Raw genomic sequence first — 19,915 nt, forward strand, 5'->3', positions numbered from 1 at the left:
TCAAGCATGCACACACATATTGTATGTACAAGTTTGTGTGTGTAAATACAAATAAGGGCCAACTAGACTATGAACAATTTGTTTGTTCAGAGTTCAAGTGTTTAAACGGAGGAAAGATTCAGTGTCGAAATAGTTCCATCTACAACTGCATTGCATAACAAAATAAATCTGCCTTATCAAGACATTCAATGTCAGATACATGTTGCATCATATATTTTAGTAAAGTATTTTTTTTAAGTTGATTTGGAAATGGGTGGCACAACCTCCCTGCATTGGCAGATTGGCAGATATTTTTTATCTTTGCAAATAATTGACAAACTGAATAGATTTTTTAAGATGTTTGCTGACAAATTCTGACTGCTGCTGCATGAGATTAAACAACATTTAAATGTGTGTAAACCAAAACAGTAAGCTAAAAGAACCAAGGAATAGCGATTTAAAGCAATGCAGCTCTAAAATATGATAACTACTTTACTTGTACAGTATGGAGTCATTTTCCTAGAAAACCCTTTTAAGATCTTTAAAACCTTGCTGAGTAATGGCAACTATGTAAGCCTTCAGCCCTGAGTCTTTCCTTTAACCCACACATGCATGCTGACATTGTAATAAGAACAAAACTGAAAACAGCAGTAGTGACCGGAACCAGTTTTGTTACATGCAGCCGTTCAGGAGGAGCGCCAGCGAGCCAAGGAGAGAAATGAGAACGAGGTGGAGTCCACCGGCTGCGCCAACGAGGACATGCCCGTGGAGAAGATCCTGGAGGCCGAGCAGGCGGTGGAACCTAAAACCGAGACCTACATCGAGACCAACCTTGGTGCGCCATCCAACTCGGTAAGTTGCTATTTTGCAAACACTCACATCCTGTATCATTCTGCAACAAGTCATCACACACATAAACACTTTTTTTGTATACATCTAGGGGCTGGTGGGGATTAAAAACTCATAAATTGTATAGGTTATACTGGTTATTATTGTCAATTCTCACCAAGTATGAGCTTAATCTGCTCTCCAAAATCTTCCTGGCGCTGTCCTAACATTGTCCACTTACGTTTTATGTTATTCCAGCTGGATGTTGCTCCTTGATATCATTTTTTAAACGAATTTCAGAGATGAAACCGCACACAACATAACGGCATAGTCGCATCATAAGACGTTTGTCATTTTTCAGTGTAAATAAACATATTACTTATCGTTCAAAAATGATTGTCATGCAGATTGGAATTGGGACATTCGGTTTGGAAAGATACTTTTTACAGCTTTTTGTTGTCAGTCAGGAGAGTCTATCTGCTGGTAAAGATGGGTATGATTACCGTGTGTCCTCCCTCTTTCAGTCCCTTTGGAGTGACTGCTTGTAGTCTAGAGCGCTGCTTTACTTGTTCACCTTGCATCAGCTCCTTTGCTCAGCTGTGCATTGCCTCATATATCCCCTCAGTATCAGCTGGGCACTGTGGGCTGTCTTTGACACAGAGGAGACTAAGAGTGATGAATAATGCAACAGGCAGACTAGTTCCTGAAAGCACCGCACAAAGCCTCGGCTTCCTCAGGAATTCTGCAAGAACATGAGAAACAGAGCAGCAGCCTACCAAAGGCAGCGAGGAAGTAGGGTGAGAGAAGAAGAGGGGTGGGGGGGGGGAATTAATATGCTTCAGGGGAGGGAAATGTCCTATGAAGTAAAGGTAGAAATGTGAGGGCTGTTATGTGAGTAAATTGGAGCTTTTTTTGGGGGGGGGCAAGATGGAAATGTAAGAGATGAGCGTTGACATAAGGGAGAAGGAGAAGGAGTGGGGGTGTCACGGGGGAGCGGCTGGCAGCTCAGACACACTAATGCACTGAGTGTGTTTGGGCTCAGCCTGATGGGTCCCTCGATGCCCGCTGCCTGCCTGACACAATGAAGGGAAGGGTTTCTAAAGTACTGCAGAAGAGATGAAAACCGCACTAAAATACAGATGTACACGGCTCCAAATTTGACTTTCAAAGTGGAATAATATCCGACTCGCATCATATTAAAAAATCTATAAAACTCTTAACTCTCTTCAAGTTGGTAAAACTATAGATACCCTTAATTTGTTAAAGTTGAACAGTAGTGTGGATTGGATGAGTTTTTTGAGCAATTGTATATCCATGTTGTATAACATAGTATATTGATATAAGAAACTCTTGTTATTATAGACTGGTGCAGGAATGAGTCATAAACCAGGAAATACGTTTGCATTTTACCACTTCTGGTGGTCAATAATTTAACGCTTATTTTGTTATGTGCTTTTGTTTAGATGCCTAAAATAAGGTATGTGGTAAACACAAGCTTAAGAAATATTAAGGTGCATATAGTTTAGGTTCTGTTTGCCAATGTTTTGAGATATTCATCTCTGAAACGTTGGCTGCAACCCCAAAACATTAGAACTGAAAAGAGTGAAGGTTTGAGTTTTACAAATGTCCTTTGTAAGCACCACAAAACCAACCACTGTTTACTTCCATTGCTCGCCATGCTTGGAAGCAAGGGAGCGTTGTTGTTGTTGTTGTTGTTGATGTACTAGAAGCTTTTGGTTGGTTATGGCCTCCTGCTGATGTTCTTTGCTGGCATGTGGTTACGAGTGCAGAAGTCCAACAGCAACAGTGAAAAGGACAGCAGAGCATCAGGAATTGGGCGTTCCAAATGGAGAAAACAACTCCTATTGTATATAATACCTGAGCCTGTAAAACATTGCCAGATACAACTAAAAGCAATCAAGAAAATCATCCCTTTGAACTGACCCTCTAACCATTTGGAGCCCAGGATGTTGGCAGAGAATCCTCGTTCAGGCTGTCCCGACCACAAGGACTCCCCTTCTCTCTGTGTCCTACCCCCTTCTGTGAGGTCTCCATTGAGAGTCACTGCCCCGTGCTATAATTAATCACAGGGCCCGGGCCATGAGTGTACTTCATGAATAGGCCACCGCCACTGTCTAATGGCCGGGGTCTTGCCAACCTGAATAAAGTGTGTTTATCTCATGGTGACCTAGAACAGGAGTTAAACAGGCGTTAGTAATTTCCCTTCAGTCAGACAGGGAGAGGACTTTTCATAAGGAGGGGGGGAGAGGAGAAGATGCTATCTATCACTTAACCTAGGGGTCTATTTTACGCATCTATCTTTTTGTATTATTACCGGATGTCCGTTCTACTGCGTATATGAGTCAATTTATAAAAGTTTCTTATCTTTTTTCCTAAGCTTAAGGCAGGAAGCGTTGCTGTTATTTAGATGATAATTAGCTGATGATTCATCCACCGCTCCAGACGAGAGATTCTTTCTTTTTTTTTCAATCTAGAAAAGTGGGACACTTGAGTAATTTATTTCCGTACTGATCTGTATGAGTACCCAAGTTTCTCTCTGATGTCACGCCAGTATAGTCTGGTTCAAGCTGAATAATGAAAAATGGAAAGGCAAATCTTTCGTCTCCCCTGCTCAAGTGATGAAAATGTCATAGGACAGTATGCAAGCCTGGCGTTTCTCTAAGTTGCCAGCGATGATCGACCATGGCGGACAAAACATGTGGCTGTAAACACCTTTGATTTGTTGGGGAATAAAGACAGCAGCTCTTTTTCTGTGGCAGCCGTTCTGCTAGAGTGGCTGAAATCCAGCAACTTAGCAAAGTCTTCTTTTGCTTTCTGTCTCAAGTTTCCCTTTTGTGTCCAATCTTATCAGATCAGTAGAAAAAGCTTCAACTGTCGAGCTGTGAGATATTCCCAGGTGCGCTTTTGTACTTAAACATTGAGGTTAATGTTATTCGCTCATAGGTCACAGCGGGCTCCCCCATTGTGGCCCGATAACATCCTAAAAGCTGTTCTGCGACTCCAACAGTAAGTACAGTAATGTGATGCCGGAGGATTGTTGCAGGAAAGTGTAAGCTCCTCTCCCCTGTCATCTCCGCAGACAAGGGGCAAAGAAACCAGGTCAGTGTAAACACGGCTAAGATAGCCATTCAACATTCATGAGGCTTGCCATGTTTAACGCGAGAACCCTGGGACTTGTGTTCTTATGAAGAAGGGTGGCTGGACCGCCGTACGCACCAAAGCCCACTTTTTTTGTTGCTTATCTTTGTTTTGGCTTGGTCTGTGCTTTGGAATGAATTAGCCAAATCTGTTTATGTGTTTTTTAGTGGAAGCGCTGTATTCGAAAAAACTGTCGCGCCGAGCTTCCCTCCCGTCCACGACTCCCACGGAGATCACATGCTAAAATATTCATAAGACGACTGTTTTCTTTCTACCCCCGAAGTCGAGAAGAAATACGACTTTCAAAAACAGTGTAGGCTTTGTCTGGTTTAAGTTTTTCATATCTGTGATACTCTGCAGTCAGTGTGAGTTTTGCACCGCAGGGAGGGATATGGAGTAGAGGAAGGGGTAGTCTTTGGCCTGCGTATTTTTTAAAGGAGAGTGTGAGTGGAGGGATGTTTTCTCCTTCATCTTGAACTAATCTTCTCTTGAGAGCAGCAGTTGATGTCGGGATCCTGCGAGCTTTTAGCATCGATCGGTGGGGATTTGGCAGAGGGAAGTTGGGGAGAAGTTGCTGACTGTTTTTGTCGAGTTCACACAGGGATATTTAGAATAAAAGGATGTTTACTTGTTTTGAAATGTGCACAAAAGCGTGTGGGTACAGTCTTTGTTTACACACACATGCATATCAGGGGTTTTTGCTCCTGGGACGATGGGAAATTACTCATCAGACATTGACAGTATTGTTTTGGGTTCTTTTTACCCCCCCCTGCCCAGATGGATTTACATTTTAGTGTTGCATTAGTATTCCTCCACTGTTCATGAATTCCCCCTTGGAGAAAGTAAGTCGGATGTGTCGGGACAGTTTAGGAGAAGCAGTCCTTGTCTCTGGAGTGTCAAGTGTTACATTTCACACAAAAATGATAATCTTAACTGAATAACTCAGAGATCTTACACTTGAAGATTTCTCCCACTGGTCTTACAATTTACATATAGACGGGTTCTTCAGGAAGATACCAGTATTTTTGGGACTTTTCTTTGAAAGTTTACTCTTTTTAGGCAACACCAAAAAACAATACCTTACTAAGCTTTTAGCAACATCTATATTGTAAATTCTTCGTTGCACCCTCATTAAATCGTAAATGTGTGTTAAATGCTTAGCAGAAAAGGTGGAATTATTTGTAGAATATCCTAATTCTTTAATTTCCTTATTCATTTAAGCTGAATCTCCCGATCCACCTGAGTTGATGGCAGGTTATTCAGATCACCTGTTGGCTGCTAATTAATAACTGAGAGCAGCTGGGTGCATTCCCCTCTCGGCCAATCAGAGTGTAACTCCGCCCTTTTAATAGGTTTTAAGAGAGGTGGAAAACTGGCACTCTGATCCTTCTTCCGCTTAATGCACACCCCATTTAAGCATATATTGTCATCCCAAAACTCTGACATGTAGGCCCTTTCTAAGTCTTCTTTGTGGTATTAAGTTTTCTGATTGAGGGTAATTTTAAGCTTCCCTAAAATCTAGCTGAAGTCTATATGAAACAAAAACATTTCCACTAGTTGAACTCTCACATGAATAGTACTATTTTCTTGCCTCATACAGGTTATGACCATAACTTAACATCTGAAGGGTTTATTATGTTATCTTTTGTATTTCGGTTTATTTTTTTACAGAAAACCCCCTTCACACACACTACAGAGTGCCACAGTGACGCGTCCTAAAACCCGGAAGTAAACTCCTTCCGGTTCCTTCGACAAAAACGCAATGCAATTTCTCCATAGGATTTTGGAAAATAGCTCGAAATAAGGTCTGTGGTTGACACACATTTAAGAGACGGATCACGTTTTGTTCAGCCGGATAATATCCACATGTCTACCCTACTTTTATAATTTTCGAATCATAAATCTAGTCGCCAGAAGCAAAATGCTAACGTTATGCTATAAACGAACTACAGCAGGGTCGCTGCTTCAACGTCACGCCAACTTAAGATCCATATTCAAAACTACAGATTCAAAATTGTACAAGTTGAAGCGTTTGTTTTAACAGTTTGCAGGAGGCAGGTACTTGCTTTCAAGCAGAACACGGGGAAAACAAACTTAGCGGGAGTGTTTACGTGTTCGCTGTTATGACGTACAACGGTCTCGACAACTTCTGTAGTCCTATTCAGCCACTTGTTAACAACCATCGTTTTTCAGACACGTAAACCCTTCAGAAATCACCAGTTTTGCTGATGTATTTAATGTCGTAGCAAAACGTAACAAAACGTGATCCGTCTCTTAAATGTGCGTCAACCACAGACCTTATTTCCAGCTATTTTCCAAAATCCTATGGAGAAATTGCATTGCATTTTTGTCGAAGGAACCGGAAGTGGTAAAATGCTAACTTACTTCCGGGTTTTAGGACGCGTCACTGTGGCACTCTATTCCTCATTATTGTAGAGGTATCTCTTCAATATCATTAAAAGGGTATTTCTTTCATCGTGAAGGCAATTGTGAGATTTGTTTCTCCAAGAAAATATACTATATATATGTTTATGTTGTTTGGAAATGGATCAAAGTTAATTTGTAGTGCTTTAAAAAACAATGACATCCTTTAAATATATTCTAAAACGGTTATTAAAAAGCCAAGAACATATGAATAAAACATGCTTGAATTTAATAAGACGGGTATAAAATAACAAGAATAAAAGCTACAGTGCTGTCATTACTGCCACATCTTTTCATTAAATGGACATTTTTGCACAATGTCCTACAATTCAAGACATTTCTAAGGGTTTGAGCATGCTTTCACTGCAAAAGTACATGTAGCACATTCACCACTGAGAACAATTTAGCTCCTGAAGTGAAGAGAGGTTTCTCTAAAAGCATACGCCTTACATAACAGGCTTTAAAATAAAAGATATGTCCATGTACGAATGAGCCTGTCTTCAATCTTTTATGCTCATCTCTTTTCAAGGCTTAATAGATCTAATGTAGTGAAATCAATGAAAGATTTTAGCGCTGTCCTTGGTTCAGCTTTTATTTCACAGAGCTATTAGTCAGTGATACTATTTTGGGAAGTAAATTGCCAATTTCCATTGACGTCCATTAACAAGAACTGCTTGTTTTTCCTTTTATCATTTATCAAAATCACATGATGAGAACAATTATTTTGGGACCGTATTAAAAACTTGGAAATATATGAATAGAACCTCTGCAATGAATTCATCTATTTGCCTTCTGATCAATAATGATGTTTTAGGCATGTGACCTGGAGAATAATCACATAACTAGATGTTTTAATGTGAGTAAATATGGATAATCCTCATACACAATCATTTTCTGAGTTTTCTAAAGGCCTGCCCAGCCTGATAACAAAGCCCCAAGTGAGCTCCTAAGAGCTTGTTATGTAGTGAAGTGTCAGTGGAGTGTCAGGGAGGGGGGCCTCTTGAGCTACGCTAGCTGTCCGAAAGGCTGATTTGTGTGTAGACTAAAAAGGTCCCTAAAGAAAAAGCCTGCTTGGTGAAAGTCGTTTTTTTTCACGGCAAGCTCTCTGCGGGTATTTCCTCCACGAGCTGGGACAGAATCAATGTTTGTTTTTGTCTTCCTACTTGCTCCTCTTAACGTGATATGTGAGTGTGTTGATAGGTGGTTAAACCTGACACCAGGCTCTCAGCCAAGAACAAGACAAAGGCTAAAACTAGGATATCATTTGTTTTGTGCTATATTTCTAACTTCAGGATTTGTATGTGCTTTTGTTGTTTCTGCAGCCCAACGACCCGGTAACAAATATCTGTCAGGCGGCAGACAAGCAGCTCTTTACTCTGGTGGAGTGGGCCAAGAGGATCCCACACTTCTCTGAGCTGCCACTCGACGACCAGGTCATCCTCCTACGAGCAGGTTGGTCAAAAAGGGCCAATAAAAAGGTCATAAAAAAGCAGAAAAGGTTCCTCAAATGCAGGCCGAATGTGTTGTGCTTGAATAAATCACCAAACAAATAATGACAATAAATGAAAATAAGGGATTTTATTCCATTAAAACCCCTCCAGTTACAGTAGAAACTCTGGTAAATGCTCCAAAACCACATGGATTTAGCATCTGTTGGACATAAAGAATATGTCCAATTTAGCTAAGTTGTAAAATAAATGAGAAACTGTTCTGAATAATATAAAACACCTTTTCTTCAACCAAGTATACAACATCGTTTTTTTTCGTTAGCCCTAATCCGCTAGCATACAGCTCCAATTAAGTATTTGACAGCATGCTAACAGCTAACTAGATACATACAACACAGTCTCACGGCATTTCGTGTTATAGTCACGAAATTAATCTATTGATTCGTGTTCACCAACACGATTTCGCCATTTTTTTCGTGTCACACGGAACGATTTTTAAAAGCAATGTAATAATAACAAATTAGAAGGAAAAACAGATTTTTAAAAATACAGATTTCAGTATTCTGACACAGAACAATTTTTAGAAGCAATGTATTTCTATTGGTAGTATGTTTCGTGCCTGCACCAAATAATAACAAAAAATACAGATTTCAGTATTCTGAGGCTCTGAGCCCCATTTCTTTTCCTCGTGGACGGCAAAAAAACTCCGACATTATACAATTTAAAATAAAAGGGATAGGGTTAGGCTTAGGGTAAGATATTCAGTAAGAAAATGTGTTTATGAACCACACAGCTCTGGTATTCCAAGACCCGAACGGACAAAAAGACGTGGTGCAGGCACGAAACATACTACCAATAGAAATACATTGCTTTTAAAATCGTTCTGTGTGACACGAAAAAAATGCGAAAATCGTGTTGGTGAACACGAATCAATAGATTAAATTAATTTCGTGACTATAACACGAAATGCCGTGAGACTGGGTTGATACATATGATGCTGTTAAGTGCTAGCTAAATAACTATTGTGTTTCCTTGGTTAAAATAATAGGGCGTTTAATTTCTAGGATTCTGAACAGCAGTTAATACCCTCTGGTAATAGAATATAGATTTAAAAAGAAAACTGTCTATGAAAAGTAGCCGATGAAAGAAATTAGAAAACTGTGAAATAAAGATGCTAAGGCTCGCTGTAGCCTATTTCGGTAGAATACATTCACCAATCAGGCCACAACCATGACATAACTCCAGGTCATGTGACTGAGATGAGAGTCAGACCCACCAAGGTCACAACAGCTCATAGTGAGTATGTGCTATAGCCTATATGGGAAAGTATGCTAACCGCTCACGATCAAAGTGACAGCCACGTAAAACATGGAGTGAATTATCTGTCACTTTTCTTCGATTCACTAACATGAAATGCACTGAGGTCTTTTGGTTTCTTTCAACACATTGCCCTTGTTGCCTGCCTGTCGCTCCAAATTACACCATTATATTCTAAATCCACCTTGAGGAAAACAATTCTATTACACACCCTGTCCCGTACGCTAATAAAAAAATCCTTATCCTTAGCGCAGACAATGATGGAGAGACGTCAGCAAAGCAGCGAGAGACATTATTCTGGAGAGCTTGTCTCCTCCTCGGCTCTCAGGTTTTCTATAAATAACTGCTTTAGTTCTGCTGTATCACAGATAAAAGCATCCCGGCTCCTCTCATACCCGACTCAACTCTGGGGAGAAGAGGCGAGTGTTGCCAGGCAGAACAGTTAAAGGAGCCCTGTCACTCAAATACCAGCGTCTTGTGTATGCGCTGCTCTCTGTGTCGAGCCCCTGCTTTGGCACATCAAGCCTGTTGTCTTTATTGTGATGGCAGGCGCGGTTCATCCCTTTTTACACGCTTGTCTCCTCAGAAAGCATGATTCAAATGTCTCAGGAATAACCTGATGCCCGCGCTTGAGAAATCTGCACGCTTTTAAGGCGCAGCTTAATTGATTCATTGGAATTCCCTCCCTTTGTTGTCAGTTTCATTTTGCCTCAATGCTATGTGAACTTTTGTACAGGGATTTGCTTGTTGTCTCTTCTCATATTTTCTCTCGATCCCTCTCCCCGTCTCTGCCGCAGGTTGGAATGAACTCCTCATTGCGTCATTCTCGCACCGCTCGATAACGATCAAAGACGGGATCCTGTTGGCGACCGGGCTGCACGTCCATCGCAACAGCGCCCATAGTGCCGGAGTGGGCGCCATCTTTGACAGGTTATTATTACCATATTACTGAACTTTATTGTCTTTGAACTACCACTTTCAATTATAATTTTCACAAGGGTTTTTACATTGTAAGTTATGGCTTTATAAGTGGTTCATTCATTAATTTATAAATGTTTTACAAGTCACTTATAAGACAACTTATGCAATCTTTTGAAAAGTTATTTCGACAGTGATAACATTTTATTCACACTAATGCTTTGTATTTTAATAAATGTATTAATGCTTTCATCGATAAGTATTAAGCCATAATGATAGGTTTAGAAAAATCGGGTTTATGAACTTATATACATATGTTTTTCTTTGTGATAACATTTTTCTTGACTATTAGGATAGGCATTAAAACAATAACAAGAAATACAGTAATTGTAGCCGATACATTAATACATATATATATAATACACTCTAAATCATGTACTACCTTCTTATAGGGCATTAGATACAAACTCCAACATCCTCTGAATGATTTGAAGTGTTTTACAGCATGAGTTATTGCTTTCTTCTACTGAAATATAACACCTGCACTCCTGAAAGGCCAAGCAGCACAGAAAATATTGATTGGCTCCGGTTTATTAAATATGTACAATGTAGGCATCAGGGGTCCCACAGAAACACAGAAAAGCTCAGAAAATGTCAAAAACCAAAGTAGAAAATACAAGGAAAAGAATACATCTAGTATTTTATAATGTTAATTTTGGTAAGTTCATATTATCCATTAATGTAAAAATGGTTGTGTCCATACTACTGGCGCTTACAGATGCTGTCATCAGACTCTTATTAACAGCAGTCTGGTTTTTAAATATCTCCTTATTTCTGTGCCGCTGTGATCACCTCTCCTCTGTGCCGTATGATGGCCGTTCACACAGCCGGAGGACATATTCCATCTCTGGCATTAACTGTGGCAAGCATTAAGATGCAGAGAGCTGATAATGTTTCTTTATCTACTCCTCTCCCTCTTCACCATACAAATGAAGACACTGATTAACTTAAACACTTGAGTCTCTTCTTTCTCCCTTTTTTTTAATTTTTGTTTAGCCCTGTTGTTCCTCTGCATAACAAATTGAATTAGAATGAGAGCTAAGAGCCACAATTTACTTTACTATCCGAGGGAGAAAAAAGAGAGGGGGGGGAGGAAGAAACGGAGCAAGAGGGAAAATAAAGGAGGGTGTGACCGAGTCAACGAGGGGTGAGGAGTTCGAGCGACACACCGTCACTCCCACCAGTGATGTCACACACAGACAGTGGGAGCCCTGGTGTTAGATTACAGTGTGTGTTTACTCTGTGGCTTTCCTTTTTATGAAAGCCATGTACTAAATATAATTACTTTGCAGCAGGGTTGTAAACTTTTCCACTCATCTAACCGTGCCCATGTGGGCTGAGTGTACAAGCGGGGCGCGTGTTTGTTTTTTTAAATAGAATTGAGCTGGATAGTAGTTAAAAACATTTTTAATGTCCCCAGTCTGGAATTGCATGCGTGTCATTTATACAACATTGTACCAATTAGACTCAAATGGTTTTCTTTGATCTCTTGAACTGAGATATCTGATACATCACCAAAACAAAGGATCAAAAAATGACGCCTAATCTCCTGCCTTTTTTGTTTTGTCTCTTTTGTGCAGAGTGCTCACAGAACTGGTGTCAAAAATGAGGGACATGCAGATGGATAAGACAGAACTGGGGTGCCTTCGAGCGATAGTCCTTTTCAACCCAGGTAACTATCACCATGTGCATGCTGGCATTTGCTGAATCAGAATCCTGCAGGTACATGACTGGGAGCTGTTGTAGGAGAGGGAACGTAGCAATTGGTTACAGTAAAGTGGTGGAGGAATGAGTCCTAAAACCTGGGAATGGGTTAGCATGTTGGCACTTCCGGGTTCCTTTGCCTCAAAGTCAAGGGTTTTTGGTTTGATGGTTTGTGGTTATAATAATAGACATTTAATCAGTGGCGAGCCGTCAGGGCCCTCTAGGCCCTCTGTGAGGGCCTAAGATATTCCAAAAAATAATATTTAAAAACATTAAAAAAAAAAATATTTTTTTTAAATATATATTTTTTTAATATTATTTTTGTTATATTTTTCATTAGTTTTACCGAAAAAAAACTTGATTTAATAAAATAACATTTCCAAAGAAATAAATCCTTCGAATCTGCCTGTTCAGTCTCTGTTTGAATGTCAGTTACTATAGCGGCCCTCTCTGCGATTCACAGAGGGCCCGCTATAGTAACTGAACGAGAGAGTAATGTCAAATGACAGTACAATTGACCAATCATATCTTCCCTCTAAATGGGTGGGTTTTATTATCGCGGACTTTATGACGAGTTCCGCCCGCTGTGAAACTTTTCTTGTTTCCATAGCAACAACAACTTCCTGTCAACAGCGTGAACTCGCCTTCAAAATAAAAGCATGCCAAATTACACTTAAGACATACAACTGCAATGAAAGTAACAAACACAATGCAATATCATTTTCAATGTCAAAGAACACAAATGGGGTTCCCAGGTGTTGTTTTGTGTGGTAGAGGGTCGCTGTCATTGATGCGTTTTGCACCCTGGGCCGTTGTTTTGATATTCCGCTGAAGTATACGCTGTGACGTAATAACTCTTTTTTTTTTCTTTTTTTCGAGGGAAGGGGTGGGGGTCAGAGGGCCTAGGTATAAAGCTCACGGCTCGCCACTGCATTTAATAGATTTTGGATTTTTGTTCTACGACATAAAATATCTACGACAATAAATACTACGGCTACAACGGCCGAAAAAACATTTCCATTAGGAGAAATGCGCTGCAGCTTTTTTTTTGTAAAAACGGAGGTTGCTAACAAATGACTAAATAAGACTTCTAAACGTCATAATGCCAAACACTTGACTAACTGAGTGGTGTTGACGTCTTTAAAAATCATAAAAGTGGTGTCAATTTGTGGAGTTTATCCTGATGAAAAACAACGTGGAAATATCTCAACCATTCGTTCGCTACAGAGCTTATTGTTTGCTTGAATCTAATAGCAACTAATAAATTCCATTGGCTTTTCTTTGAGGGAGCCCTTGCAATGCTAACTTCCAGGTCAGCCTATGAAAATATATCATCCCTGAAGAACTCTATTTGAATTCAAGAACACAGTTTAACCAAGCTCCGTGTTAAGCATCCACAATACAGTGGACATTTTTTCCAATATGTGATTGTTATTTCAGATCAATGCTGGGTTGTTGAGCGCCTTTGTTCAACACTAATGCATTCCTGTGCAGTTGGTCTTTTGATTATTTATTTGCTCCAAGATTTATCTGTGCCGTAGATCTATGTGCAACTGTTTCTGCACACAGCTGATACTAAAATAGCTACTCATTAAGGACTTGAAGCTAAGTGATACTCCAACCAAAAAATGTAGTTAAGTGTCTCTCTTCCATTACGCTTGACAGTTGGTTGTAAAAAGTTAGGAGCTTCTTTATGGACTCAGCAGGAATTTGGTTTTGATCGAATCCAACAGCAACAACTTCTCACAGTGAGAAGAAAAGTTTCAAAACATCCAGAGAAGCCTCACAACCCGCGCCTACAGAATAATCCAGAGAGGAAACTATATATGTTTCACATCGACCTTTCAAGCTAAGAGTTATAGTTCAGCAATATTTAATAGTATCGAAAAACGTGTGACTTGGCTTGACCTCTTGAATGTAACCGGATAATTAGGAACTTTTGACTTTTCTGTGTTTTCTTTGAACTTCTCTTGTGAAATCGGAACTGAGGTAGAGAGCTGAAAATAATAGCTGAACAGGACAATAATGATTGATTGTGCTCAAGGTAAACCAATTCAATCTTTATTTAATCAGGAAATTCTCATGAAAATGTGTCCAACAGCAAGTTCTTTAATTGAGGCGCAAGTCTTGCCAAGGCATGTGTCACGCCTGCTATCAGCCTGTTCTGTATTTAAACCTCACCCATATGGCACCAGAGTAAACCAACCCTATGGATGTGATCCCAAGTTGTTTAACGACTCCCTCCGTCCTTCTGGTGCCACTGTGGATCCGTCTACCCCAGAAACACTGATCCTCTGTGTTTCACATCCAGGCCCCGCTTCACGTCTCGGCCCAGTTCCTTCTTAATTAGGGGTTCGCAAGACTGCTCTGACGGAAAAAGTAGAGGGTAGGGGGGGATGGGGGATGGCTAGGCTAAAAAAAAAAAAAAAGAGCCCTCAGTCCCTCGTTTTCCCACACTGTGCCATCGAGTCTGGCCATTAACAACAAGTGTTCATTCATTTTTGATCAAATGTGCAGCGCTTTGTTCATCACAAAATGTTAATCAATGATGCGTTTGTGTTGTGACTCAAAGATGAGTCCTCCGGCGGGGCTTAAATTAGCGCAGGCCTAATTGGAGTAACCCAGAATGTTGTGACAACCGCCCTCCGCCAGCCTGCGGGGTTAAAACTCAGCTTGTAAGTTAGTGAGGCTCTGCCCTCTGTTGTATGCTAATGTTAGTAGCCATTTGAGCAATTGAGTTTCTCTCTGATTTGAACAACTAGAAGAATACAAAGTATAAAAAGGGTGTTCACATGCTTATGAAAACATACTTCCTTATAGAATGGTGCAGGAATGAGTCCTTATCCGGGGAATGAGTTAGCATTTTAGCTCTTTTGGGTTTCCTCTTCTCAAAATCTATGTTTTTTTGTGGGGTTTTTGGGTTGTTAAGTACGTCATTAAATTCCCCACTCTTAAATGTTTTAAGCTTGTACATGTCTGGAAGAATGAGGTTGCTTACAAGTGACTAAATGAGACATAACGCTAAGACAAGTTCCCCTTTAGCTTAGCGGTGTGGTGTGAAATAAAGCCACAATGTTGTAGCCCATTTATAGCATAACGTTAGCTATTTATTTTAAGCAATTGCACTTACGCTTCAACAATTATAAACGTCGTAGAACAGATGTTTGCTATATGCCTTATTCTCCGCAATATTCCAAGATAAAATGTAAACGTACCATTGTCTTTTGTCGAGGCTAACTTCCGGGTCAGCTTACAAAAATACGTCATCACGGCCCCATTGTTTTGTGTTAAATGTTATTTGAAGGGTTGCTGTTTTGTGTTTGTTAATATTTGTTTGCATCTGCTCCACAGACTCTAAAGGCTTGTCCAATCCTGGTGAGGTAGAAGCTCTGAGAGAGAAAGTGTACGCGTCTTTAGAGGCCTACTGCAAACAGAAGTACCCCGACCAGCCTGGCCGGTGAGAACACAAACACAGAAATGACACTGTGCTAATCCCCACATTCATCCTCATTTGCCACTTTCTTCATACAGATAACACCTTACTCTCTTTGGTTTATTAATTCAATATTAGTTTAATGCCAGAATTTTAAAAAAAATGTAAAAGACTAAAGTAAAAATAAGATTTTTTTTTTGGTAATACAAAAGACTAGCTGTGAAAAACTGTTTTAAAAAATGTAATGTTTGTATTTTAGGCCTATTAAACACCTACATAAGAAGACTTTGAAAACACTTAAGTCTTTAGACAATGCGTCCTACATCCTAGACAATACAATAATATTAAACATTTGAAAATGGATGTTTTGTCATATCAAGACAAAGACTGACTTAAGACCGCTAGGAGGGATTGTTATGAACAGCTAACACCAAGCAATTAAGAACAACTCTGGCTCATATTTTATTCCGACATAGAAAATGTGCCTGTGACAATAAAATCGTTAGTAAAAGTAGTATTGTATTAGGTTGCTTTTCTTTTTTCTGTGAGGTTTGAAGTGAAACCAACTTGGGACTAAATGTTCTTAAGTGCACAAAGTGTTGCCTCGTGAATATCATTCCTAGTACATTTGTACGTAAAAGACAGTTTTGCTTCAGGATCATTTCCCCACCCCTCCCTCTTCCTGTCATTGCATGATGCCATTTTGATTTTGTGTCTAACTTGGCTCTTCTGTGACAGATTTGCCAAACTGTTGCTGCGGTTACCGGCGCTGCGCTCCATCGGCCTCAAGTGTCTGGAGCACTTGTTCTTCTTCAAGCTCATCGGCGACACGCCCATCGACACGTTCCTCATGGAGATGCTAGAAGCACCGCATCAAATGACATAATAGCAGAGAGGGTTGAGCCCTCCTCACCCCCTCTCCCCCTCCTCAACCAGCCCTGGTTTGGGGTTCTTTTTCAAAAACAATCTCCAGCAGGGGACAGATTGAGTAATGACTTTGGATGGAGAACCTCTTCCCATCCCTCCCTACCCTTTCCCCTTGAAAAACAATGAATTCTTCACGTCTGTGGGTCGGTTTTATACCTTGTAAAAATATATAAATAAGAAATATATATATAAGACAAATCACACGGCAACACATGGACTTAAAGCAGACAAAAAGAAACATATTGAGCCATCGTTTTCATCCTTGCTTTCTCCTACACTTGGATGAGATTAAGCAGAGGTGATCAGGTTTTTAACACCCACAGTAATGCTTGCAGGTATTTTGAAGAAAAAAAATGGCGATGTCGTATTTGGATTCTCAGCGGGACAATCGTGGATTTAGAGAGCCTTGGGCTGCTTCGGCATGGAACTGAGCCCTTTCTCTCTTTCCGGACTACATTTTTAGGGAGGGACGCTAAGGGGAGGGGGTGAGGACAAGGTAAAGGATCTATTCCCGCCTGGCTCCTGAACACGTCAGGTCTTGCACTAGCTGAAGTTTCCTGGAGTCAAACTCAGACTGCGAGTGCTCAAAACCCTCAGGACTCAATTCCAACAAATACAACCATGTCTTACTCTGTCAGCACTGTGCGACCCGGGTGGAGGACGACGAAAGACTTCACTAATCAGCCCTTCAGTTAACGCTGTACAATCCGTGCTGAGGCACACAGGAAGACCAGGCCGTTGTATATTAGCTTTAAGCTACACCATGCTCTGACAGGCTACCAGCAGGCACAGGAACAACATTTACCATCCTTATTTCGAACAATGTTGGACCTTTTGTCTGCAGTCTCCCAGCTCCTGCTTTCGTCCCTTCTCCAACCTCTCCACATCTCATTTCATGTGAATTTCAACACACCGTTTTTTTTTACCACCTCCACACTCAGAAATCCCTCCACGCAGCGGGTGTTTCCTCATATCTACCTGTACAGAAAGTTACAACCGTACACAGTATTGACGTTATTTTCACTTGTGATTTTAATGCACACATACCTCTGTTTCCATCCCTCCAACCCTCAGCTCGTTGAAGCATTTGAGGGAGAAAAGCGCTCAGCCGAGCCATTGTTTGTTTATTTGTATGTTACTTGGCACTTAACCTCATGACAGCGGAGCTCCTAAACGGAGAGCTGATGTGATCTGCCTCCTGAGGTGGGATTTGGCTCGATCTTAAACGCACCCCTGATTGTTTTATCCTCCTCTCTCTGCACTTCTCTGGACCACCAAGTGTCATTCAAGTCCAACTGAAATGTTCATTATGTTATGTATAGTTTGCTTTATGCCATTTTCCCCTCCTTTTTCTCTAAATGCTGCAGCTGCTGCAAAACTATGCATCTAGTGCATTTCCAAAGATTGTCCGTAGAGCGGGTGTGGTTCAAACAGGTGTTTGTGAGGTGGGGGTCCGATAGTATCTCATCAAGGTCATTTTCCTCACTATTCAAACATTGAATAGACATCTTGTATTGTTTTATCAGCTATCAGCCCTCATTGAAAGGTGTTTAATGAAACCATGAGACAAAGCAGAGTTTAAGGACATGTTAGCTAGTGCCGAGAATGATATGATAAAAAGGACTAAAAGAGATTTCTATGAGGTTTTTTTTATCCTACATATACTTATTCACCACTCTTTCATAAGCACCTTGACACTGACTGGACCCGAAGAAGAAAGAAAAACCCTGAGCACTGTTTTCATCAGGCTTTCATAAACTTAGACAATTGAAGGTCTTTGGGGTATGGAGTCTTGAGTGTGCCACTTCAATAATACTTTTTTGCAAAGTGTTTAAAAACTATTAGAAAAAATATAAGATTGTTTTAGTTTCAGTGTTTCTTACATTTTGCAATCATCTGCTAAAAGAATAAATAAATATTTGCTTATTTACAGATTCGTAATTGGATATTTAAGCATAGTCATACTACTAGTTTTTGATTAGGCTTTTATCGCAAATATATGTTTTTGTTTGTCATGTGACGAACATATTTTATATCACAATGAATTTGCCTGTTGCATTTATATTTACAGTTTCAATGTGGTGGTTACTTTCATTTGAATAAGCAGCGACATGAGCTTTTATTAGCTGGCTGTTTGGCTTCTGATCTTGTCTCCAAGCAACATTTTTAACAGTTATTTTTGTATTTGTCAACGTATTAATTGATAAGGAAAAAGTCTGAAATTATTTTGGTGGCACCTACGGGACTCCATACTCGTATTGACTCCGACAAAAGACGCTAATGAAATATCGACAAAAACATTTTTTTCATAACAATTGGGGTTCAGTTTCACAGTCGAGGCGGCCATTTAAAAGCTTCAAGCGCCCTCTAGTGGACGAAAGGTAGAACTGCGACGTTACTTGAATTTTCTACACGTATTTAATCTGACAAACAAAAATAGCACTTTCTGACTGCGTTATTATCATCAGGCTCATTTTAATCAGTTACACCTCAGTTTCTGTGCTTTAAAAAAAAAAAAAGTAATAAGTTCAGTATTGGCTTGTGGTGTTTTTAGACAGTTTCTATTACAAACTATCCAGGTGACAGTATTGACAGCCAGTCTGAGCTCAGTTTACAGTATTTATATTCTGGATCAATTGTTCATAAATTGTCAATATGGCAAGGAAAATTAACTCTTTTTGTAGGACTGGGATGGATTTCCTTTTTTTCGAGGATGGATTTAAAATCATAACAGCAGAGATGAAGCTTTTTTTGGACTGGATGACCTAACTTTAAATTGAATATCCTCCCGCTCCCTTCAGCCTGGTGTCTCTTGGCTTACTGTGATTGGCGACCGCAGGTCTCTTACTTAAGCCATAAAGTGAATAATGTGCGAGCTCACTCACCCATGCAGGAAATGAACAGACAAGGATCTTCTTGACCGGTAAAAAAAGAAAGGTTCACCCGCATGAATGCTTTATAACATAAAGCTCTATTTTGTTAATATGTATATGTGTATATATTTATAAATATATATCGACAGATCTGTTCCTTGAGTATTTCCGAACATTGAAAGAGGGAGTCTTCTCTGACCACAAATATCAGAGGGTTTCTTTTTTTTGCTATTGACTTTATAAAATCAATCATGATCAACCAGCAGATTTAAAAAGTATTAGCTTCTCAGCAGATTATGGGACCGCAAAAAAAAAAATACAAAAAAGTTGAAGTTGACTTTAAACCCTCTGAAATGTATGTGTTGCTTAGCAGTTGTATGTTGAAAAAGTGTAATCAGGAAATCAGCTTGTGACACAATCACTGCTTTCTTTGTGCATTGACTGTAAAAAAAAAGAAAAGAAAAAAAACACTTTGAAAAAAAGATCTATTTTTGTACAAAGGTAATTTTATCCCATTGCTTGTGTACTCTGTTCCCTTGTCCTCCTGCGGGCTGTCGTATACGTCGTGGAAAAGCTTATTCAACAAGGCAATTTTCAGATTGAAAGTTTTAAAAGGTGCGAGGAGTCGTCGGCACCTCCTGTCGCCTTTACTTTGCCATTTTCAACCTGCAAGACGGGAAATGTCTTTTCATTATATTTTTGTCCATTTTTTTAAAAAGACAATGGAGTTGTTGATCATCTGTTCTTTGTGGGTTGTTCTCTGATGTTCTATCTTTCATGGACAGAAAAAATGGTTATTAAAAAACTCAAAGTGAACTGACTGATGGTTGATTCTGTGTGGAAGA

The 19,915-nt window shown here is 39.9% G+C and overlaps 1 protein-coding gene across 4 annotated transcripts in view; it reads left to right on the plus strand.

Annotated features, from left to right (window-relative positions):
• rxraa (retinoid X receptor, alpha a) overlaps window positions 1-19,890 on the plus strand; it is a 102,043-nt gene extending 82,153 nt beyond the window's left edge. For 2 of the 4 annotated variants that reach the window (XM_034125945.1, XM_034125944.1), the window contains exons 6-11: window positions 647-831; window positions 7,713-7,842; window positions 9,953-10,085; window positions 11,714-11,805; window positions 15,189-15,294; window positions 16,009-19,890. In XM_034125945.1, coding sequence (XP_033981836.1) covers window positions 647-831; window positions 7,713-7,842; window positions 9,953-10,085; window positions 11,714-11,805; window positions 15,189-15,294; window positions 16,009-16,156 — 794 coding nt within the window. In that variant the 3' untranslated portion in view covers window positions 16,157-19,890. The remainder of the gene's footprint in view (window positions 1-646; window positions 832-7,712; window positions 7,843-9,952; window positions 10,086-11,713; window positions 11,806-15,188; window positions 15,295-16,008) is intronic. The other 2 variants (XM_034125947.1, XM_034125946.1) reach the window with 1 other exon arrangement.
• The last annotated feature ends 25 nt before the right edge of the window (window positions 19,891-19,915 follow it).

This window comes from Trematomus bernacchii, unplaced genomic scaffold, assembly GCF_902827165.1.
Source record: "Trematomus bernacchii unplaced genomic scaffold, fTreBer1.1, whole genome shotgun sequence".
Lineage (NCBI taxonomy): Eukaryota > Metazoa > Chordata > Actinopteri > Perciformes > Nototheniidae > Trematomus > Trematomus bernacchii.